The 24285-nt window shown below is 41.7% G+C and overlaps 3 protein-coding genes across 7 annotated transcripts; 1 reads left to right on the top strand and 2 right to left on the bottom strand.

The window, feature by feature from the left end:
- Window positions 1-69: 69 nt before the first annotated feature.
- On the bottom strand, window positions 70-1542 carry LOC9650608 (7-deoxyloganetin glucosyltransferase). The gene has a single exon (XM_002972225.2). It carries the CDS (start codon window positions 1540-1542, stop codon window positions 70-72), a length of 1473 nt encoding a protein of 490 aa, XP_002972271.2.
- Window positions 1543-1712: 170 nt separating this feature from the next.
- LOC9651287 (cell cycle checkpoint control protein RAD9B) lies at window positions 1713-3968 on the bottom strand. 5 transcript variants are annotated; one of them, XM_024677498.1, is made up of 11 exons: window positions 3860-3968; window positions 3670-3789; window positions 3502-3610; window positions 3199-3438; window positions 3026-3141; window positions 2898-2962; window positions 2576-2838; window positions 2414-2528; window positions 2287-2351; window positions 2094-2230; window positions 1713-2014 (listed from the first exon to the last, which is right to left on the bottom strand). In XM_024677498.1, exons 1-10 carry the CDS (start codon window positions 3962-3964, stop codon window positions 2106-2108), a joined length of 1323 nt encoding a protein of 440 aa, XP_024533266.1. In that variant the 5' UTR covers window positions 3965-3968; the 3' UTR covers window positions 1713-2014; window positions 2094-2105. The 5 variants fall into 5 exon arrangements, with proteins under 5 accessions (XP_024533266.1, XP_024533267.1, XP_024533269.1 ...); XM_024677499.1 differs by having other exon boundaries at window positions 1713-1994; XM_024677501.1 differs by having other exon boundaries at window positions 1713-1994; window positions 2420-2528.
- Window positions 3969-20205: 16237 nt separating this feature from the next.
- On the top strand, window positions 20206-21915 carry LOC9651286. Its single transcript, XM_024677332.1, has 2 exons — window positions 20206-20833; window positions 20905-21915. Exons 1-2 carry the CDS (start codon window positions 20389-20391, stop codon window positions 21852-21854), a joined length of 1395 nt encoding a protein of 464 aa, XP_024533100.1. The 5' UTR covers window positions 20206-20388; the 3' UTR covers window positions 21855-21915.
- The last annotated feature ends 2370 nt before the right edge of the window (window positions 21916-24285 follow it).

The following is a 24285-nucleotide window of genomic DNA, read 5'->3' as shown; positions in this document are numbered from 1 at the left end:
GGGAGAGAATAATAATATCCTTTTGCCAGAGAATGGAATATTTCTCTCTCTCTCTCTCTCTCTCTCTCTCTAGATTAGGGATTGTTGCTTGATTTGCAGTAGAATCTCTCGATCTTGGCAGGAATGGAAGAAATCATGGAGGTTCCTGTGCGATGATCCGCCAGCGGCCGCGGCCGCCCGGGCGTTCCTCCCAATCTCCGCCACATTCCTCCTCAGCTCCTCGCTCGCCATCAATTCCCGGACCGCGCTCGCCACGCCGCCGCTCGATCTGTCCGCCAGCTCCATCCCGACCCCCCGCTCCTGGAGCGCGAGCTTGCAATTGGTGTTTTGCTCCGACGCGATCGGCCACCCCAGCACCGGCACGCCGCTGCTCACACTCTCCAGGATGGAATTCCACCCGCAGTGGCTCAGGAATCCGCCCACCGATGGGTGCTGGAGCACCGCCAGCTGCGGCGCCCACCGCACCACCATCCCGGCGCCCGATCGAGCCGCCCTCTCCGCGAATTCGCCCACGCGATCGTCCCCCACCTCCGGCACCATCTCACGAGGAACAGAGAAGAGGAAGGGATGCCCGCTCTCTTCCAGCCCCCGTGCCAGCTCCTCGAATTCCCCGGGCCTCAGCACCGTGATGCTCCCAAACGCGACGTAGAGCACCGATTTGAGAGGTTTGCGATCGAGCCAGCCGATGGAGCTGTGATCTTCCGGCCGCAAGCTCGCCTCCATCCCACTCGCCTCGCGATCTCGGAGTGGGAAGAGGGGCCCGACCGGGACAAACTTTCCTGGAACGACGTGCTGCATGGCATCGAAAGCTTGCGGTTCCAGCTCGTAGAATGAGTTTGCCAAGACCCACGTATCCTTGGCCGCTCGTTCGAGCTGGCGAAGAAATCTATCCCTCCCCAGCTTGTGGTAGAAGTCCTTGCGGAGATAGAACGGGAGATCGTCCGCTCGCATCGGTTTCAAGCCGGGAAGATCGACAATCTCGCTAGCATTCGACTCTGGCAGTTTAGAGAAAAAATCCGATAAGAAGAAACTCCAGAAAAAAGAACCAACTTTACCATCGACTGGAATATAACCAGCAGCGATCATCGAAGGCTGGCTGTATTGGATCGAAGCCCACGACGCCATCCCAGGCCAGAAGCACACGGAGGGAATTCCGGCCTTGGACGCGGCGTGCGGTGCCGAGGGGTGATAGAAATCCGAGATGACACACGACGCGGCTCGAGCAGCACTGAGTTTGGCGAGGAGATCCGCCAGTGGTTCTTCCAGGGCCTGGAGCGAATCCACAAATGCAGCCACTGCGTCCATGTTGCCGGCGTCGAAGCCTTTGGGGACCTTGAGCTCCATCTGGATCGATTCCAGGCGGATGTCTTGCTGTGGAACGTTCCTCCAGTTTTGCTTCACACTCTCGTGGACGCTGTCGATGTTGACGATGGTTACCGCAAATCCATGCGCTGCGAGCTTCCTGGCGAGGTAGAGGATTGGCAGGAGATGGCCTTGTGCTGGAAGAGGAACAAGAACAACATGGTTGGAACCTTTTGCCATTGGAGTCTTAGGTGATGGAAAACGCTGGCCAACTTTAATAGCTCAGGCGAGGACCCTGCTCGTCTCTCGTCGATACCGGCTTGGACGCTAGTGTCTTCGGCAAAACCTTGGCATACGAGGATCATAGACTCGTGCAAGATGGGGACAAGTTGTCCAAGACAATGGAAGAATTGTTTCTTTGAAATAATTTCACGCTTGTCGGGATCTCCAGCTGGTTCAAAATATTTTCAGCCCACTTGTGCCTGTCTAGGATGCATGGACTAGAATCCCGATCACAAAAAACATATGACACAAAGGAATAATTTGTATCAACATATCACAAGTTGAATATGTTGCTTGCTAAAAATTGTCATCTTTGCTAGGCTGTCGGTTCCTGTTAAAGGAAGAGCTCTGATAGGCCCAGGACAAGATTTCATGCCTGTCATCGTAACTTGAGTGCACTTGGGAAATGCCTGTTCAGTCGAAAGCAAAACTGGAGACACGTTATTGACTTGCAACTGGAATTTGAACGACAAGCGTGAAAAGCGAAAGCGGGCTCGACAAGAACATACCAGCGCCCTCTTTCACCCCCTCCGGTGGGGAGGTGTTGCTTGAACGCAAAACCCATCCCCATCGCTTTCCTCGTCTGTATCGGCAGCAATCCAGTTGCTCAAATCCTTTCCAAACAGCTGTTGTGCACTACGCTCATCTGCATTGACAACTTACAAGCTTAGCTTGAAACAACAAACACCGAAAAGCATTCACCATTGGGTTGCTGCTGCACGACGTCATCCTCTGTACCATTCCGGACATCCTTCTCTAACGTGACACTGCCGAGAGCAAAATGACAGATGTGAGGAACAAAAGAGGTGGATGGATCTTAAAAACAAACTCATGCCGGTGGAAAGGAAGTTCCTCGGTAGCGTCGCCACTATCCGGGAATATTTGACGAGGCTGTTGGTTTGCAAGTCTGTCAGCATACCCTCTTCCTCTTTGATCTGCCGTGCCTGTAAAACGGAGTGACTTTAGCTTGTCCACGATTGACAAAATGTACCTGAAAGCTCTGACCAAATTACAGTATGATCAGACCGAGGGCCTGAACCCGTTCCCGCTGTTTCCTTATTAGCTGCATTCTTTGGAGTAGTATAACCCGCTTGGGGAGCGCCCTGTGCAGGCTGAGCATCTGTTGGAGCTCGATCACTAGCAGAATCACTGGATCTAAGCTGAGAGCCCAGCATAGTCGCTAGCACAAGAGTTGCGTCAAAATCGGCATTTGCGGCATCATCAACACTGAACTTTGGAGCAAGGAGAATCGGGCTGCACACAGGACGTGGATTTTGTAACTAGAATACAATAAGACACTGAAAGATAAGTACCTTCCAGCTTTGTCAAAGAAAAGCTGCATATCAGCCTCTGAACCTTCACAAAAATTCATAAAGGCCTGAAGCATGCAAAGGCTATAGATGTTAGGATTTCCTCTTAAGATAAGTGATAAGTGAGGCACCTTGAGCTCCTTGACGCTGAACGTAACGTCCACTGCGACCCCAGTGTGATGATAGTCTCGCAATTCTTCGGCGGGATCAATCCAAAGTTGAGTATGAAGTGCGCCATCGTTGTTTTCTACGGGCACAGAACAAAGAAAACGAAACATATAGAGCCGAGCGAGCAACAACATACCTTTGACGGGGTCGATGTAGCTCCTGAGTTCCACTGCCTTGCCTTCCGACTCAGTAGGCGCAAGGAAAGGCTCGGTGGCGATCAGAGTAATCTCTTGCAAGCTCGACTGGAAATTAGCCAGCAGCCTGCTGAAGTCACGAGGCCTTGCCACCAGATTGCTGGGAAAAATGTTCCTCTCGATCGCTACATGCTGCATTTCTATGTCGTTGTTGCAAGATATCCAGTACGTTTTCCTCAGCCCTGCTCGAAAGCTCGCGACATAAGCTACGAAAACACATTCCAAAGCCAAGACGAACAACATACCATTCAAGCAGTCGATCGTCCACTTCAACTTGGAAGCATTGCTGTCCGGCAGCGTGATCGCCATGCGCTCTACACTGCCTGGTTGCGTCCGCAAGACAGTGCACACGGCCTTAAAGACGATATTAGCAACCCCAAGACTAGGCGCTCCTCGAGGACAAAGGCTCACACCTTGAGAAGCACACCGCACTGAGCGCTCGAGGAAGAGAGCTGCAGCCTATCGAAGAAGTGGCGCCGGAATGTGATCGCGACGAACGCCGAGCGCGCCGAGTTGAGCGATCGGAGGGTCACCTAGCAAAGAAAAAGAAAAGAGATCGCGCTGCTCCTCTTCCTCCTCCTCCTCGCTTAGATTTTCTCTCACCTTGTCCGGCAGCGCCTCTAGTAGGAGCTCCGGGCCGACGCGCGCCAGGCACGCCACGGCACGATGCAAGCCCTTGACGGCATTGCCGCTCAGCGTACACTCCATTCTAGGGCACCTCCCAATTGGAAGAATATTCTTAAACCACTCGACCACGTTCCTTTGGTACGAGTTGTTTCCATATCGTATCAATTTCAGAAACAAGGCTTCGTGTACAAAAATAATGATTCTAGCAGGAAACAAATAGCTTTGAAATGCTAAATATATTGTCATGTAAGGAAATCCACTAGCACTTGGTAAATTCCTCTTTGAAAGGTTTTCAAAGTTTAACAAAAATACCAAAGTCTTGTAAACTAGCCCCTAAATTATCGCCAATTGGCATTTTCAACCTAGCAGGGATTCACTGCCTAGAATGTTCATACTCTAAATCCAACAATTGCCTTGCCACAATAGTAGGGGGCTGTATCCCAACCAAGTGAATAAAATTAAAAAGTAAAATTAAAGATATAAATAGGTCCAGAAACTTTTTTAAAAAGAAATATCTATCTCACTGCAAATTGGCAAACAAAAGTGCTATGGCCCTAAGGATCTATTCAATTTCTTTAAGCTTGACATTGCAAAACAACTAAGAGAACAAGAAAAACAAGTAGCCAAGGAAGCAAAACTTATAGAAAAATAGAGGAATGGAATGGTGATGGGGACCAGAAACTAAACTCAAATATAGCTCAGAAATACTTAAAATGGCACTAGAAAAAACACAAAAAGATATTACTAGGCAAAAGTTCTTCATAGCTTTAATATGTCCAGATTACACAATGATGCCTTATAAGGCAATGAGACAAATTGTTATTACTCACAAATTTCTATTGAATGCATAGCAAACATTGTCAAGTGCAAGGCAAATTCATCTAGTATCATTGGTTATGGATCTTCTCATTCAACGATCAAATTCTTAGCATTTGCTCCTAAGCTAGTTGCAACTAAAAATGATTAAACACATGGTGGAAGTAAGATTAGAGAAGGTACTATTCCCTTTTGTATCTTTCAAATCATCTAGATTTTAAACTTTTTTCTTTCAGATGCTACCTAAAGCCTAATGATGCTGCTAAATTGGAGCTTGAGAAGATCAAGGAGGAATCATGAACCCTAGAAATCCTAGTAGTAGACGTTTCAAAGCTCATTGTGAACCATTAATCAATCTTCTTTTAGTAGTGAAATTGTAGAATGCGGGAATGTCAAATAATTCTTGAATATTATATGGGAATAAATGAATCTATCTGAGCTAAAGCCCTAGGTTTTGGATATTGAATTAGGGTTGCTAGATGTAAGTTGCAAATCATCTCCTTGGCCTTTATTTACCATGTGGACATGATGACATGTCATAAATGACAATGTCATAATATACAATAGACAAATTCAAATGCAAGGGCCTCTTTGTGCATGCCAAGCATTCTTAGGATTGTCCATTACTCCTTGCACTTGTACCAGTGCCAGACCCTAGCTGTGGTGAAGCTATGGTAACATGGTTGTGAAGTCGATAGTAGGATAAGGTTTTTCTTGTTTTTTTTTTCAAATTTTTGGTTATGATAGATTGTTAAGATTCTCTTTCTCCTCAGACAAGCATTTAACTCCATATTTAATGCGGCTAGAGTTATAGCCAAAAACACAACCTACTATTCTATATTTTTTTTTCTTTTGGCAAGTTACACCAGGCTGCCATAGCTATAGGCTTAGGTTGCTATAGCCAGCCACAACTAGTAACCACACTCATGTAAAATCTCTATGTGCTCTTATTTATTTTATCTTTATAGCAAGCTATGTGGTCATGGGCCAAAAGAAGCCCATGGCCATGGCTATAGTAGCTATAGCCATATCTACATTTGGTTGGCCAAAGCTGCACAATAATGACCTACACTTGCAGCTAGGATTACCCTAGACTAGCAGGAGTGGGACTGTTAGTTTTTATTATACAAACTTGTGAATGGTCAAACTTGAAGCAATTAGAATAATGAGATGGATTAGGGTGTAGTAGGGCTATAACGCATGCAAAGGATTCCAAAATTTTAAGATTCTCAAAGATAAAAGGTAAAAGTGGAAAGCAATGAGCAATGCTATGGTACAAGTTCTTATTCTAATGGACATGACCTGAAATTTTATTTATAATTGCCCTATTTAAGGATTTTTATTAGCATCCTCCTCTTTTAGCCCCTTGTCATCTAATAACACATGGAGCCTTACCACCTCATTGTAATGCATCACATTAAACTGTACTTACCTTCATTCATATCTAAGTTTAATTTACACCATCACAAGTAGGTTCCCCTCTACATAATTATTTTTAAAGATATTATTGCAATGCCATTGAAATGTTTACTGTTACCTATTAGCCACAAAGGATCTTTTATTAAAATTTCCATCATCTATTAGCCTTAACTTCCTAATAATATTTACATCCCTTTATGTATTAGTTTTTGCTCTAATTCCTTTTTTTCTCTCTCTAAGGCTCTAGTATGGTTTAAATGGGTATTTATTTAGATTTTCTAGTTCTAAAGATCTATTAATAGAATCTACCTATGTCTTTGTGTCAAATTATATATCATGGTTGGTAGTTGAATGTTGTTGGTTCATTACACAATATCAAACTAAATTGTTATTATCATATTTATCATCTTGCTCCACCACCTTCGTCAACTAACCTCTTCCCAAAAGATATGAACTAATGATTTATCTTTCTTCAATTCTTGTGTTAAAGTTGTTACAATATCCTTAACATTCTGTAGTTACTCATTTGATGTTTATTTTTTCTTTAAAAGATTTATCTTTAGGAATCTTGATTGAATCTTCACTCCTTTTGTATCTTGAATTTGCATGTTTGGTGTATTGTTTGGGCATAAAATTACATTTGCTCCCAAAATTTTTTTAAAGCCTTAACAAAAATATCTACGCAATTGTCAATTTGTCACTAGTGAAGATCTAAGTTGTATTGTGAGTCAATTCAATGTGTCTACATATATTTGAACATCTTTCTTCTCTTTTTACTTCTTAGCTCACAACCTATTCAACAATTTAAACTCAGAAATTTTTCATCAAATTTTGCCTCAAACTAATTCAAGCCCATTATAAATCCCTCTAGATAGATAAAGAATTCCTCTTTATTTTCCACCAAACCCTAGTATACCCCTTATGCCATAGCAATATTAGCTTAAAGTAAAATGCTATAATCAATTCATCTATTGACATTTTTAGTTGTAGACAAGGTGACAACCCAATTTTGATTCTCATCAAGAGGGGCATCTCCTTTGAAAGTTGGAGGTCTAAACTTCCTAAAAATGCTTAAATATTTCTACTTTAAAAATTAAAAGTTGGGTATTTCTCAAAGATTTAAGATGGAGGTATCATCAACCCATGAGCTACAATCAGACCAAATATGTTATTGTAAGTCATAGAGATATACAAGTTTTGGCTTGGTGAACATAAAGTACTTATCTAGTATAATATTCTATTGCCTCAACCATGGCATTAATTCTTTCATCAATGCCTTAAAATACTCCAAGGTATCTTTTCTTTTTCCACATCAATATTAGCTTATATGATACTTTCAATAGCTTCCAACTACCATATGTTAATCTTGTACAATAACCATTTTATTCTTCCTCACTTCTTAAACTTGCCAAATCACTTTATAGTAGGGATAAAAAATATTCTTGGTTAAATTATGAGAATCCACTAATATACCAAAAGTGATGTCTTGGAGTAAAATGGTACTCAACATTAAACGTGCGAGAGCTTTTTGCTCTAAGGTATATACCAACATTTTCACCAGCAAAGGAAAAAAAACACTTTGAGTGGATAGTCTTTATGTCACTAATAGAAGCCTAGGGAGTATATTCTATACATGTGTTGCAAACCATTTCGTCCATTATAATTGCCACTATTTGTACTAATGGAGTCATTTTTTCTTCATCCAATCATGTAACATCTTAATTGAAGGTTTTATTCCCATGTGTCTTCCTTCCTTAAATGCCAAGGCTTTTGAAGATTGTTCTGAAATATACTTTTTATAAACTTGTCTTCCCCTTCTCTATAATATATATCAAATTCAATAGACATGCTTCGTATAAATTCATCTTCCCTTTCCCTGCCTCAAAGGAATGCTAGCTCCAATCTTTACTCTCTGAGAGATTCATAGTTAGGGTATATACAAAATCAATATGGTTGGTTTTAATGAAAAAGACAATATTAAAAGACAATAAAAAGATTAAAAAAAAAAAAACCAACCTAAAGAGAGTGATGTCCTTATTAGAACATCCTAACTTCCCACCACTCCAACCATAACTCAAGTTGTGGTAGACAACTTATGTCTGTATGACTATCTTTATCTCACCAGATTCAAATATTATTTGTTTTTGCCTCATGCTCTTTTTTCAAAAAGTATAACCTACCATTATTTATACAACTCATTAAATGCTAATTGAAAATCTAATTTGATAAAGTGATAGTGCTAGTTTAGGCTTTGCAATAGAATTCACAAGTTCTCTCATGACCTTTTAGGAGTTGACCATTCCTAAAAACTACTTAAATGCCATTCCAATTAGCCCTAGTCCCATTTGCTATAAAATTGCAAAATTTAGCAAGCTTACCAATCCACTTCAATACAATGTCAAAAAGGGACTTCCAAAATATTTCTATGGCCATCTGGTCTTGTACTTTAAACTCTACTATTGCAATTATCAACTTTAAACTCTACTATTGCAATTATCAACTTTAAACTTTACTATTGCAATTATCAACTTGGAATATAGCCTATAAAAAGGGCAATGCTTAAAACCATTTTTAAAAAATGAGAAAAAATAACTACCTTGGATTATATAAGAGAGTAAAAATCCTATTATATTTTGCCAAAATAGTTTATCCATGCCTATAGTGCGCCCCTACTCACATTGAGATCCTTGAGCCACCCAAAAGTAATACTGCCATCTATGGTCTCGATGCACTCTCTCTCTTGTCAGGGAGGTCTAGTTTGTGATCCTGGCTCAGCTCTTCTGCCACCCTGGCCCTGAAAGCCACACAGCAGTAATCACCCATGCTCGCTACCTTTGTGTCATGGTCGCTCAACAGCAACACCATGGCCGTGCAGCCTTCGGCACAAAACATTGAGTCTAGAACTTATGGGTCCTTTTGGTGCCCTAGAACTCCCAATCCATGTCCATGAAGGTTTATATATAATCCTTGCAATGCTAATCTTCTTTGTGTTGTTTCAATTTTTTATAGTATCTAACGCATAATAGTGTTTTATTGAAAACTCTTTCCATCTGTGACTTTTACAACTCAAAATTTTCTTCAACCAACCTACTTCATTCTTTAGAGACTTCAAGGATAGTTGAAGTCTGGCTGGTAGTAAACACATCCATGATCATGTATTTATGATAAATTTGTTAGGGGCATTCCATAGATATTTTACTTTTATGAAATATTTGCATATATATATCATCATATGATCAAAGATCACAACACTTGCCAGCAAATATCTCTCAACCACACTCCAACTCATTTTCACCAAGCGCACCCACCCAAAACTCACAAGACAAGACTCACAAGACTAAGATCATAATGTTCCATAACACTATGTCATGCAAGAGCATTCAATTGAAGGCTTCAATTAATTCATCAAATTCACTGTAATCTCTATAGCCAGTTAGAAGAACACACCATGCAAGTTGATTGTAAAAAGGCATTAAGAGGAACGTTCTCTTTGTATCTGTTAATCCCAGTCATAAGCTGACATTATGGTGTTGACATTTCAAAAAATCAGCACTTTATCCAAGACCTCTTTTTCTTTGAAGGTTTGCATTATAATAGCAATTGCAGCACAATGGAGCTTTTGAAGTAGCTCAGGGGTAGTTTATATGGTGAGGAACCTCATGAAGAGGCACTGCATAGTTTAGTCATTTATTCAAACCTAAGATATTCTGATAGAGTATGTTTGTTGTGTTGTGTCAAATGTGAAACATGTCTACTATCTTAAGCTTAAGCTCATAAGTTTAATACAAGTCCCAGTCTTAATCAATTTGTATTCACATTGCCAGTTGAGCTACAAGCTTCTATTTTTACAAACCATGATTCAAGACTTTGATCTAGTGGCTATTCAAATAGTTCATAGTGTTGTCTTAAACCATTCAGCACATGACATTTATACATTGAGATTATTACAAGAGTTTGAAGTGATCAATGAAGTTTATATTAACAACAAGATTCTTACATATTGGAGCTTACCACCATTGGGGAAGTACGAAGCTTATGGCGCTATTTTGCGTAGATGGTTATTGAGACCCATTTGAGCTGTTTTATGTAGAGGAGTCTTGGAAGTTCAAGCTACTCAATTCTTAGTCTTGAGTGATCAACATAACTAGAAGTAAATCCATTGACAAATCAACTACATACCACTAGCCTTAAGTGGGAGATTCTTACTAAGACTTGGAGAGTGAAGCTTCATCAAAACCTTGAGCTTAACCTTAACAAAGTATCAAGTCATTTTTTTTTTCAAAATACGCAAACACTACCTTTTAAAGCCATTATATCTGTGTTGGACTGAAAAGTTTACACCAGTTATTCAGCACCTTCAAGCATTGTGTCTCATCATAAAACTTGTTATTTATATTCGTAACAAGCCTCAAGCAACACAACTAAGATGAGTTACACACGCTAGCCTCATCTGTAATCAATCACTATCTCACTCTTTTGCATATATTCTAGCTATGAGTGTATGGAATATGGAAAGGGAATATAGAAAATGTGCATATCAATTAGCCCAAAAACCCTAACTTATATGTAAGAGCGAATGGTCAAGATTGAAATCAATCTGATGGTTACCAAAATCCCATTACACTAATATTAGTATACAGCATCGTAGCCATATACTTGGACCTCCCATCATCCCCTCCTCTCAGAAAAATAGAAGACCATCAAAATTCTCTTGTAGATAGGCCGGGATTTGGAGGAATGTCAGGAGGAGGCATCGGCGAATCTATAGGTGGTATCAATTGTTCCTAATCCCTTTATATGAAGTGTTTCAACCACTACACATGCACAATTTCTAGAGGATCAGCCTGCTATACGTCATGTCGAATCTCATAAACTTGTGGTCCAACTTGCCACAACACCCAATATGGTCATTTCCACTAAGCAAAGAGCCCCTTAGATAAACTATATACCGTAAAATGGGGAAAATAGACTAACACTAAGTCATCCACTTTGTACTTTACAGGTGGATAATGATGGGAGTTGTAGCATTATTGTTATCTCACTTGTATACGGCCTAAGTGTTTGGTAGACTCTGCTTGGATAAATGGAAGAATGCTTATCAAATACTAATCCAACGACCTAGCATTGGCAACTTGTGGCAATCGCAAAGGTAAACTCAGCTTCGTTGGTAATATTGGATCATGACCATATAAGAGTTTATATGGTGAAACACCAACAGAACTCTACACCCCTATGACATATGTATACCAAAGAGATGAAAAATAACCATCTCAATCCGAATGCTAAAAGTTCACATACTTTGTGATTATTCTTTTTATCTGAAAGAATCTGCTCTAGATAAAAATGCTAAAACACCACTCGATTGAGGAGGAAGTGTCCAACAGTAGTTACAGAGGCACTAACAAGAGCACTAGCTTCCACCCAATGAGTCAAATAGTCAGAAGCAATAATAATATATTCATTGCTAACAATTGATCATGGAAAAGGTCCCATAAGATCAAACGTCACTAACTCAAATGGATGGGAAACTGCAATTAACTCCAACCGTCCTTTCATGGCACGAGAGGGAGTATTATGAGCATAGCACCAAATGCAACTACACACATACTGGATAATATCAGGTCGCATCTCTAGCCAATAGAAAGACTTGCGTAACTTCTTAGTCATATGATGATGTCCCATATACCTGCATAGATTAAAAGAATCATGGTAAGTATGGAGAAATCATGGAATAAAGATGAAAGGCACCACTAGTTGTAAATAATCATTAGGATCCATCCTCTCAAAATAAAAAACGTCATCTTTAAGGCAATATTGATAATATAAATGCCAGAATGGCAAGTCATCAGCAAGTGATGTAAGATTTTCAAACCCATCTCAAAGCCTCTGAATCCATGGCTCAATCTTTTAAACTTTGTGAACTTCATCAAGAGAAGGTAGATCTTGTTTTGCACCTTGTGGACATTGAACATCAAATACAGTAACTACCGACGGCAAAAAATCTTTGTTTAGAAAATCCACAAATGTTGGAACAACAGACTCGTCAGAAACATGAGAAGAAAGTGAAGAATAGGAGCTTGAAAAAAGGATTAGCATCAGCCATAGAACTCTCTAGGCAATAAATAACATCAAAATTATATATCTAAAGCTTTAAAGCCCACCGACTAGTATGACTAACCAAGTTCTTCCGCTTCAATAATGAAGTAATGGTAGCATGATCACCTTTTAGTAATGTATGAGAACCATGTAGATATGCATAAAGTTTCTCAAAACCCCAGACTGCTGTTAAACACTCCTTCTCTATCGTGGAGTAGTTCACCTTCGCTTATACATGCAATGGGATTGTGCAGACTAAACACACGCATGCTCTCTTGCATCAGCACACCTCCAAAACTAATATCAGAAGCATCCATGCACAAATTGAAAGGTTGGGTGTAATTAGGATATGCCAAAACCAAAAGAGTCATCAATAGCTCTTTGAGATTCATGAATGCCTGCTCACAATCCGGAGACCAAATGAAAGATGACGTTGATAACTTTAACAATGCTCCCAATAGTGTAGTGCAATCAAAAAAATGATCTACAAAACAACCGAAATATCGCGCTTTGCCTAGGAAGTGTTGTATATCATTTACACACTTCAAAGTAGGGAACTTTAGAACAGCCACAAGTTTTTCAGGGTCAACTTGCAAACCCTCACAAGAAATACGGTACCCAAGATAATTCGTGTCCTTGGACCCAAACACGCACTTTGACCATTTCAACTTTAAACCAACATCCTATAGTCAATCCAACACTTTACAAACATCACGGACATGTTCCTCCCACATCCCTTCGAGTGGATAAAGACATCATCAATGAAGTCAGCAGTCATCTCTGCATATCGCAAAGAACCTCGTCTATCATCCACTAGAAAGTTGCTGAAGCATTGTTCAAACTAAACAGCATCACCAAAAACTTGTACAAACCAAACGGTATATGAAAAACAATTTTAAAAATATTTTCTTCAGCCATTGGTATTTATTAGTACCCAGAAGCAAAATCTAACTTGGTGAACCAACGATTTCTCCATAAATAACCTAAGAAATCAGCAATGTGAAGAAAAGGGTACACATTCGGGATTATCACTTTGTTTAATGGATGATAGTTGATGCAGAAATGAATATTCCCATTAGATTTCGTTACAAGATGAAGTTCACATGCCCAAGGACTCCATAACTTTCGAATAACACTCTTTTCCAATATCTCCTTGATATTTGTATGTAAAATCTTGATATCTTTGGGTGACTAATGACAAACAGGAACTTTGATTGGATGAGTATCCTTGGTTGAAATCAGATTACGTGTGGCAATCTTAACCCTAGACGATAAGTCAAATTCAAAGAAATTAGCATACTCCTTCATGAATTGGTCAACCATTACAACACAAAGATTGTCAGAGGGATTAGAAAAAGAAAGTGTGGAACAAAACGGAAATATAGGAGGAAGTAATTGTAAGCAACCAAAGGGAACGACTTGAGAGACGATCCATGGGGTTCAAATATAGAGGGAAAGGGCCCATGAACAAGAGTGCACCCCCTTTTCCAATTGGTTAAGGGTCTTGGGATATTTGGGGTTAAGCATCCTTGGGTTTGAATAGTACTGGGCTGGGTGACCTCCCGGGAAGTCCAAACTCAGGAGCTTACATTTGGTATCAGAGAGGTCTCGGGTCCGACTAAGTTGGTTGGCTAAGGGAATCACACCACATGTTGATTGACATCTGGCTGGTCCAGTTTGCTCCCGCTGGGCTCGACCCGAGGGGTAGGGTGTCAAGAGAGCGGGGCTCTCGGGAGAGCTGCGGCTCTCAGCTTCCGTTCACGAGGGCGTGAACTTGCAGGGAAGCGTGGTGGATTGTAAGCAACCAAAGGGAACGACTTGAGAGACGATCCATGGGGTTCAAATATAGAGGGAAAGGGCCCATGAACAAGAGTGCACCCCCTTTTCCAATCGGTTAAGGGTCTTGGGATATTTGGGGTTAAGCGTCCTTGGGTTTGAATAGTACTAGGCTGGGTGACCTCCTGGGAAGTCTAAACTCAGGAGCTTACAGTAATAAAGAGAAAAGTAATGGAAAAGTAGAGGAACAAAAAGGTATAGAAATGAGAGGAATGGATGAAATATAGGAAAGTGTGAGATAAAGGGGAGAAACCTCAAAATCACACTTGCTATGATTGTGCTGCAACCAATCCATACCACGAATGAGGTCAAAAGCTTAACTCAACACCACTTGCAATGATTGCAACCCAAGCTCAAGATCACCCATATGCACAATTAGGTCTGCCTCTTCCCATGCATATGCATGTGTATGGTCGTTGCCATAAAGAATGAAAACTAGCTCCACTGCACAATACAAGTGTAGATCGTAACATGTGGCAACAGATCGAGCAATAGAAGATAAACTCGAACTTGTATCAACCAACACAAAGAGAATAATATGAGACCTCTTGTTATAAAAAAGAGTTTGGAAAGTAAACATTGGATGAATTAATGTCAAGTGAACCTCTTGATGATACTTCCAAAAGATAGATGGAGGGGTTATTGATTTATTTGCACAAGGTCCCTTCATTACTCGCATGACTCCTCGTTTTCTGGATGCATCTTGGTGTCTAGACCTTCCATTGTAGCAACACTAATAGGACATTATTGACGCCAAGGTCTCCACCCAGGAAATGGAGGCCACTAATCCAGAAAACACCAACAACGTTGATAAGTGTAACCAACTTCATCACATGCCCAATAATGAATATCATGGCCATAACTATGTCTTCACCCCCTTTGTCTTTGTACTCAAGTAGCAACAACATCAACCTCCATTGGAACAGGATCATTGCCCACATGAAGTGGAGCTGAAGGATATGCAGTGAGAAGTGGAAAAGGCGATGTCTCATAACATTGTGATAAACGAAAAGCATTGTCAAGGGTGGCTAGAGTAAATGCATGCATAAATTTAACAAGATCTTGACAAAGTGCTAGCCATAACATTCCTAGTTTAATCTGCTCTGACATATTTAGCTCTGCATAAAGCAAGAGGCTTTGGAAAGGAATGCCAAATTGCATCACCGACTCAAAAGCCTTTGACAAATACGATGCAATTGTTGGAAGGCATCATTAGAATTGTCAGCATGTTCCAATGTGTGTTTGAAGATGTTCAAGAGAACACTCCACGAGTGGCTGCACTCAAACCATTGTACCATTATAGCGCCATCCCTTTGGAGACACATGGGAAACAAACATTGAGCATTATCCCAAGAATGATATGTGGCAATCACTATGAAGTGATCGAACCAATAATACACATCATCTCTAGGATTCCCATGAAATAACTTTGGTCGAATGCGAGGGTTGACACCAAGAGCAGGAGTTGTACCATGTGCCATGAATGCCACCATTAACTGAGTTTAGTTGTTCAATTGAAATCACATTGCATCAAGTAATTAAACCAATTGCTACTCTAGAGTTAAAGGAGGAAGAGATTACTGCTCTGCCATGAAGATGAATGAAAAAAAAAGAGTAAAAGAAGAGAAATGAAAAAAAGGTTAGAAGAAAAGGGAGATCTAAACAATGCAAAAGCTAAATCTAAACCAAAATCCTAAAAGGAAAAAACAAAATAAAGGAAATGGAAAAAATTAGATTTAGACAGTGCAAAAGCTAGACATAAACTAAAATCCCAAATCCAAGCACTCTTCAAGAACAATCAAAATTACTCTTCATCTCCACCAATGTGAGTTAATGGAATATGGAAAGGGAATACAGAAAATGTGCATATAAATTAACCCAAAAACCTTAGTTTATATACAAGAGTGAATGATCTAAATTAAAACTAATCTAATGGCTACCAAAATCCCACTATATTAATATTAATATACAACATCATAACCATACACTTGGATCTCACACAACCTTTATTAACTATCCATATCATCAATTTCAATATTGGTTTTATTCACCACCCTCAACCAAACCCACATTTTTACTTAACCAACTCAACTTTTAAAGCCAAGACAAACAACCTTAAAGATATAAAAGAGACCTTCAGATAAATATTTCAACTCAAGCCTTGACTTTTCATGGTACTTAGATGTAGCAAGGAGATCCAGCAAAATATAGCTAGAGATCAACGTGCTGAACTATGTGCATTTAACTATCAACCGGAACATTCTAAAAAATTTAGAAGAGATCCATATTAAAGCAGAAATTCCACAAGATACACCCTTAAGGGATTTATAACCGGATATTTGTCAGTTATCCACCTCCAACCATGGATAATTCATGGAGAGAAGAAAAGGGATTCTTGCTCAAAAACCCTGGCTGGAAAGTGGAGAAATTCCTAGCTGCTGCAAACAAGGTGCGATCGATCTCTTGCACGCTGCTCCCGGTGCTGGATTCATTCCTCCAGCATACAAGAGGTAATGATCCTATAGCAATCGATTGATGGATCTCATTCGCTCTGCCTAGAGGCGGCATTCACAGGCGAGCGGTTCAGGTTTGAGTAGTTGCAGCTAGCTAGTTTGATCTGGAGCTATTTCACAGGATGGCTGCTACTAAAGACAGGCCATTATGGCAGGTTTTAAACTCTCCACTGCTTCCATTGTTTGACATGCGCAATTAGCCAACGAGCTGCACTATTTCGCGCACATGGCACGAGCCAGGAACTGTTTTTAAGTGGGAGTTGTTTGATGAGTAAGTAAACTTCTCATTGGTTCTGATTTTGGTTTTTCTTTTTCGAATTTTTAGGCTTGTTTTGGTTTTTCTTTTTCGAATTTTTAGGCTTGTGGATATGGGTATTAGGCATATATTATGCTCTTTTCCATCGTCAGCAGCCATGGGATTAGTTTCGGGTTGGTGGAAAGATAATCTTAGCATAGAGCTGGAGGAGGGAGTAAAAACTCATGTTGGTTTTCTTTTCTTCAGGGTGCTTTGACAGACTACAATGGTTGTATAGATCTGTTTCAGGGTACCAAGGTATTTTTCTTTTTTTTTAAAATTTAAATATTTGAGAATGTATTTTAACTTTTGAAGGTATCCCTGATTTCCAACTGGTGATGTCGTGAAAGCTGCAGGTGACTATAAATTACCAAACAACGTAAGAGGGTTTTCAGCTGAATACATAGAAGGTGCTTATCAGTACAATGTAATGGATGAGCATTTAAGAGGAGTTATCGCACAAGTAGCAGGTAAGTTTTAGATTCGGATATTTTATCTTTTTTCCTTCTATCCTTTTTTCCAGGATATGCTCATGAAAATGCTGTTCATATGAACCCTTTGGATTTTTTGGGACGCACTAGCATATGTGGTTCACGTATTACAGCCGATCTATTGATCGGTAAGTTTGTTCTTCAAATTGTCTTAGTTTTTTTTTTCAAAAGCTTGTACGTCACAGATCCCTTTTGGCGTGGGAGCTCCGGACAAAAAGCGCTTCTTAGGAACTTGGCAGGATTCTCGGTAGCAGTTGCAGAATACCAATTTCGGCCTTGATGGAAGTTGCCTTGGAGAAATGGATGGAGAAGGTATGCTGTTTGATTTTATCTGGAAGACAGCTATGCGTCTGCACGACTCCAAGCTGAAGAGCCACACCTGTGGCGAGACTGGGTGTAGCGTTTATTCTGTGGCGGTGATCGACCACACTCATGCCTGTCATGAGAAGATGTGCATCAGCCACGGTGCGGCTGAGATGTGCATGATACACTGCACAGCTCGATATCCACCTGAAGTTTCTGGAAGACGGGATATGGTCCAGACTTCGAAAGTTGTACTCAGGAAGACGATCATCACTGTGGCCACTGACAGAACACAGCAGTGCAGGTAATCTCTTGATTTTCATGTTTTGGAAGCTTTTCGTTCTCAGTGGCAGTTTCCAGGCAGTATTGCACTGAGAAGGCCAGTGGTAGGAGCTGCGAGAATCTATGGCCGCTAATACTTTATATCTGAACTTCCGCGCTTCAGGTGCTTCGCCACTGAGTTTCAAGTCACCAAGCTTTCTTTTACCTCTAGATATGGAATACGAAGAGGGGAGGGAACTTACAAAAGCGTAGGAGTTCCCAACTTAGCTCGAACTCGTAAGTAAGCACAAAGCCTCATGCGTTGTAGTTTTTATCGCTGAGACTGTTTACAGGTGTTCAAAGCCTCGGCAAAGAGGTCTCGGTCGTCTATAAGCATTGACGAACAAATTAAGGAAGCACTTTACTAAGATATAAAAAGGATGAATGTTATGCGGCTGGTAAGTTTTTTTAAGTCGGTGTGATTCTATTTTGGGACACTATGAGTGTCATGGATGATTTAATCGTGCTTCGTTTTTTATTCAAGGATTCGAGGGAGAAATACTCTAGTGAAAGACGTCAAAGGCGCGTCGCAAGCAGCTGCGATTGGAACCAAGCACTGATCGGGAGGACATCCGGAATGTACGAGCATGTCTTCTTTTGCGTTTCAGCCTCCCAGGTTCGATTTCAACGGCAAACACTGCTTTTGAGTTGTTAGAGCCAAAATCTGGTGTGATCATTCAAGGGCATGCTGTGTGGAAAGATCCGACGAGAAATGCACTCACTTGCTTGTGGAGGATGGCTCCTCCGTTACAGAAATGGTTTTGATGGCAATGAGCCAACAAAAGCCGGTCCTTTCTTGATATTTGATTTCTTTTGGCAGAATTATTTGCTTTCTTGTGAGCTCGCAGTCCAGAGGATCTTCACCATTGACTTGATTCTCAAAGAAATGTTGCGAGCTCTGGTGGAAGGAGGGCATGACTTTTCTAGCTACATCCTGAACATTAGAATTTATCATTGATTGTCACTGCAGCTATTTTCAAGAAAACAAGTCAAGTACCTAAACTTGGATGAATCAGCTGGATTGAAGTTTTATCAAGGTTCAAAACAGCAGCAGATCCTCATTGTTCCTCATTTCGTTCAACATCTTCAATGAACTAGAGAAAAACGCTTGGTACTTGGCGTCTGAAACACATCTCTATGAGGCCAAGACTCCTCCAAAAGTAATCGAAAGAGAGCACAGAGCAGCTCTTTCTGTTTAATTTAAAAAGGCTATAGTTGCTTCCAGCCCCCCCCCCCCCCCCCCCCCCAAGAGTTTCCTCTGCCTCGCGGACCATCCGGAATATTGCCTCGGAAATGCTGATGAATCAAATGGCAGTAAAGTACTTCTCCGCACGGCTGCCTCGTTAAAAACCAGGAATATGGGCAGTAAGGAAAGTGGGAATGCTGCTAGGAGCACCAAGGCCCGGGCTTTTCGACTGCCAAGAGCATGAAGCATTAGTCGATTACCGTCAAGTTCTGTCAAGTTCTACACTTGGATATGTCGTCGAAGTCGTGAGCGTGGACCATGATGCCGAGAGTTGCGGCCAGAGGCCGACCGGGAGATCATATGTAGGGGCCTGAATCTGGATCCGGAGTCGACGCTTTACATGCACGTGAAGACAATTGGAGTGATCTTGGTGTGGGAATAATACCGAAATTCTTCGACATAAATTGTCACTCACAGAAGAGGCAGTGGACTAGCATACTGGTTTTCTCCGGTGTCAAGGCTTCGACAATAGAGTTCAGTTCCAAGGCCAGGCCTCTTTCGCGACATGAACCTGCAGACGCTCTCGGCATTCGTTAATCCCCTCGAAGAAGTACGTGGTAACGGAAGCTCCCAGGATCATGGTGGAGTGGTGGGAAGCGATCTCCAAGTTGTAAGCAGCGGTTACTGCGCAGGAAAGCCGGCTGGAAGCTCTGAAAGACTTCTTCGAGGGGATTACGTCTCGTGGATTCGGCAGCGGCGAGCCGGACTTCCATGCATGTCTTCTTGGTGCAAGGTACATAAACTTCATATTTTATCTTCTACACAACAGGAAGCTTACAAAGCCGTCCAGAAGAGCGAAGAGTTCCTCCTCCCGCCAAAAGCAAGGCTATGTGACTGAAGACCGACACAACTGACTAGAGTTCACTATCAACTTCGTGTTTGCCAGACGTGGTGAATCGATCAGGCTCCATGGGATCGCAGGACATCACCTGCGACACACACAGGAGGCTCAGGTGGACAAGTTTCTCGTTTTTGAAGGCGCTCTGGGATTGCTCGTTCGCTCGGTTAATGATTTAGCAGTAGCAAGAGTCCTGGTGTCAACTATGGGGGAGAACAGAGCCGCGTCTTTCATACGATCGTGTCCGATCCGACCGAAGAGACAGGTGGCAACGGGATGAGCATCGACGAAAGAGAAAGTGATAACTTGCGTGTCTAATTTTAGCGCAAGGATGGAGGAGCGCAGGGTACTTCCACTTCGTCGGTGTAGGCCGGTTCCTCCCCGAGAAGACCCAGTTCCAGGTTGGCCTGATCTACCGCGCTCGCCGCCCCAAAAGCTACATCTACGCGACCTACATGGAGTTCTCCTATTGAAGTGGTCCTCAACATCGTCCGCCTCGTCTTCTTCTTACCCTCGCCTAGACGACTTGTGCCCAGCCGAGGATCTGCAGCTCGAATCATGGCAAGATTTTGGGCAGCTCTTTGACAGGTGGTTATCGCTTCACCGGGATGATTCTCTGCCTGCCCCTGGAAAGAGGACGGCAGCAGATCCGCCGATTGCAGGGAATCCACATTGGGAACTGGCATTGGCCATGAAACCCTTCATTCGCCACGAGCTCTCGTGTGGGCCGCGTGGGCCGACGATCGGCAGGGCCGAAATATGCACTATCAGCGAAAGTAAGTTCCTTGTTCTTGAAGTTCTCTCTTTGCAATAAATTCTTTGCTATTCTTCGGTCTCGGTTTTGCAGGGGATGAGATGATGTTTCTGGGAGTCATCACATTGGATGGGATGGAGTCTTCTAGTAGCAAGCTTGTGTATGCAAGGCTCTGGGTGTACATGGTACTAAACCAGGTCTCCATCGGGATGGTGGCCTTTGCGGAGCATTTAGCGTTTTGTTTCCGGATAGATGACGGGTTGAAAGTTCACGTTGCTTCCAAGGATGATCCCACAACACTGTTATCTCTGGGCTACGCTATGCATTTAGGCAGGCGTTCGCCATCCCCACCTTCTGGCGTGTCGCCCACAAGGAAGTTTTCGTTCGATGGCATTCGCTTGCTCAATCACAGGTTTATGGCAGCGTGCCAAGAGATGGGACTTGGCAGGCTTGACAAGGTTGAATCCATGCTACGTGGCATCGACGAGCGCGAGCTAGAGGAAGTGACCAGGCTTGTGTCACAGAGCGCGAGTGTGGTTCGAGCAAAGTACCGGGGCAAAACTGTGGCTTTGAAGATCATGGATCTAACCTGCTGGCGAAGTGATTTCGAAACATGCCTCAAGAGCACGGTCACAGAGATTAAAGTCTACCAGAGGCTGCACAAGTACCAGGGACGCTGCATACCACACCTCTACTCGTATGGTTTCTTTGGCGGGGGGATGTTTCTCTACACGATGATGTCGGATGTTAGGACGGGAAACTTGGACATACCTTTGACGAGCGAGCAGTATGAAGCTCTTGGCTCTGGCGCAAGAGAGGCACTGCAAGCGATGCATGATCGGGGTATCCTTCATGGAGGGATTGACAACAAGAGCATTGTTGTCTCGAATTTGGAGAGATCGGGGCGCTATGCTGGCTATCTTCTTGGGTTTCGACGTGCAGAGTTTGTGCCTCAGTCGGTTAACTATAAGAGACAGATGGCCGAGGAATGGCTGAGGCTGGAGGAGTCCCTTGCTGTTTATGCTCCCAAACGTATGCTTTAATAGTGTCTGCTTTCCTGATTGTCTCCTCTTGGAACATGGAAAAGAAGAAAATCTAAAGCTATAGATACACATGACTCAATGAGATATGCCAAGTTTCTTTTGTCTAAGTTCTTGTTATAACTTTGGTGCTAAACAACACTTAGCCTTGAAGTTCCTCACCATGTAACGATTTTCTTACCCCCAAGATTACATCAGCTTTGCACCTCCATATGTTAAATATCACTTCTAACACCTAAAAGTACCATTAACATTTTAGTTTATTACATTAAAGTTTTATTTATTCACTTTTGCATTATTGATAGTCCAAAACCACCTACAACATAATTTCATGTATATGAGACTTTGCAACATAGTTTTGTCTCTCTAAAACTGAGTTATCCATTTGTCTTTTTAAGACTGAGTTATCCATCCATGAGTGGTTATCCCATGATTACACTTTAGCATTCTTAAGATGCCTTAAGACACATTTTGTCCATAGAAGTATTTGCTAACACCACCATTGGTTTAGGGCTTGAAGGCCCACCTATTAAGCCCCACTAACTTTTGGAACTTCCTCACTCTGTAATCAAACCTTTGCTTACTAAATAAGAGGATTACTGCTCTTTCCTTCTATAGTTAAAGATTTTAGAATGATATGTCAAAACACTACAATCTAATATAAGTCTTAATGGGTACTCCTCTCACCTTCTGTCATTAAGGTGCCCCAACCATGTGGCTAGAGCAAAGTTCTAATGAGCCATGCAAGGTATCCAAGTAAATAGTGCCACCCACACTTGGATTGAGATCATCAACCATCCGATCTCCTGAGGGAGTTAGAGCCAACTCTTGATTCACTAAATTATCCCACTTATCCATTTGTGTTCACTTTAACTTTGGACATCATAGTGGTTATATCATCACCTATCACATGTGTATAATCTTCCTTGGTCACACTACCCTTTCCTGGCCAAGGAGTACTCCCCTTATTATCCCATAGGGACTCACCACACTTCTAAGTGCTAGGAGACGATTGGCTTTCCGCACTTGGATTTGATCTTGGACTTGGACTGGGATTGGGATTAGGACTCGGTCTTAAACTAGTCTCGATTTTGATCTCGGTCTTGGCCTCAGTCTCAGTCTCAGTCTCGGTCTCAATCTCTGAACTAGAGCATAGAGAGAGAGAGCTTAGGACGTGAGTAGAGCCACAAAGAGAAGGGGGATTGAGGTTCCATACCTCAATATGGTGAATCTAGTGTGACTCCTGCCTTCTTTTTTTTCTGGAGCATTTCTTGATTGAGGGAGAAGATCTATAGGGTTTGGAGTGGCAATCTTGGAGAGGGATAAGCTAAGAGAAGTAGGAATTACCCCCATGGAAAGACTTCTGAGTGTGGGAATGAGATTTCATCTACTTGGAGCTATGGTTCATCACCTCAAATGGATCAAAGAAAAAGGAGAAAATTTTATTGGCATCTCACGTTCTCTTTCTTTGGGTGTGTAGATATTAGGCCCTTCTTTCCAATGACTATGAGCGTTTGTGATTTTTGGAAGGATGAAGGAGTTCTCACCATTTTTCTTTCGGTTTTCATTCCTCTTTGGGCATTTAAGACACAGATAGAGCTGCCCATCATCCAGATTTGTGCATTTTAATTGTTTCTTGCCAATTATGCTTTAGTTTCTTTCTTTCCCATGGTATAGCAATATTTGAGCACCAATTTCTCGAGTGTCTAAAATTCATTTTCACTATTATTTATTGCATAATGTGTGCCTTGCTTTGCTCTTTCTTTTGAGTCATAAATTTTGGCATGGGCACTTTTAGTGGTTTGAGAGGCATTCATGAGGCTCTTATCTAGCCACATGCCAATCCTATGCAGCTCTTCTCTTTTCTCCATTCCACACGGGGTTAGCAAGCTTCAAGTCTGGAATAGGATTTATGAAGGTTGTGAGTGACTCCTCCAAGTGGTCGGAGATATGGTTAAGTGACTAAAGTAAAATGGAAAATTTAATTCTTACACAACCAAGCAAACCAAGCATATTAAGCTTTTAGATTTTTAACATCCCTTGATACAACAATACTTGATTATAGAAACCTCCAAATCTCAAACCTTAGATGCATCTCTTACTTCAAAACCCTAGAGGGAAACACTATGGCTTACTGGTCTAATATGGATACCCCTACTCCCCCACTTCCATCCTAAAGGGAAAGCCTAAGCCCTTAGGAAGGAATAAGGACCAATAAACTGCCTAGTATTCAAATGGGGCACCACTCCATATGAGTTAGGAGTAACACAATTAGTTTTCCTTCTAGGAGTGGGAGTTACTCTTGAGCACTTCCTTTGAAAGCCTTGTTTGTGGCCCCCAAGTCCATACTCATTCCCACTCAAGGTCACTAACAACCTCAATTCGGTTAGGAAACACCACTAAAGAGTTCTTTCAAAATTGAGTCTTTAACCTC

Source organism: Selaginella moellendorffii, unplaced genomic scaffold (genome assembly GCF_000143415.4).
Source record: "Selaginella moellendorffii unplaced genomic scaffold, v1.0 SELMOscaffold_19, whole genome shotgun sequence".
In the NCBI taxonomy this organism is placed as follows: domain Eukaryota; kingdom Viridiplantae; phylum Streptophyta; class Lycopodiopsida; order Selaginellales; family Selaginellaceae; genus Selaginella; species Selaginella moellendorffii.
Note: the sequence above shows the minus strand (reverse complement) of the source record. Positions and strands in the feature narration are given on the sequence as shown.

Bases quoted from the DNA above. Each gene is read 5' to 3' on its own strand.
- LOC9650608 (XM_002972225.2), bottom strand. From the start codon at position 1,542: ATGGCAAAAGGTTCCAACCATGTTGTTCTTGTTCCTCTTCCAGCACAA.
- LOC9651287 (XM_024677497.1), bottom strand. From the start codon at position 3,964: ATGGAGTGTACGCTGAGCGGCAATGCCGTCAAGGGCTTGCATCGTGCC. The intron at 3,611-3,669 runs GTGTGAGCCTTT...ATCGTCTTTAAG, and splicing joins AGTGCGGTGTGCTTCTCAAG to GCCGTGTGCACTGTCTTGCG. The intron at 2,963-3,025 runs GTGCCTCACTTA...TGCATGCTTCAG, and splicing joins TCAGCGTCAAGGAGCTCAAG to GCCTTTATGAATTTTTGTGA.
- LOC9651286 (XM_024677332.1), top strand. From the start codon at position 20,389: ATGGAGGAGCGCAGGGTACTTCCACTTCGTCGGTGTAGGCCGGTTCCT. The intron at 20,834-20,904 runs GTAAGTTCCTTG...TCGGTTTTGCAG, and splicing joins AATATGCACTATCAGCGAAA to GGGATGAGATGATGTTTCTG.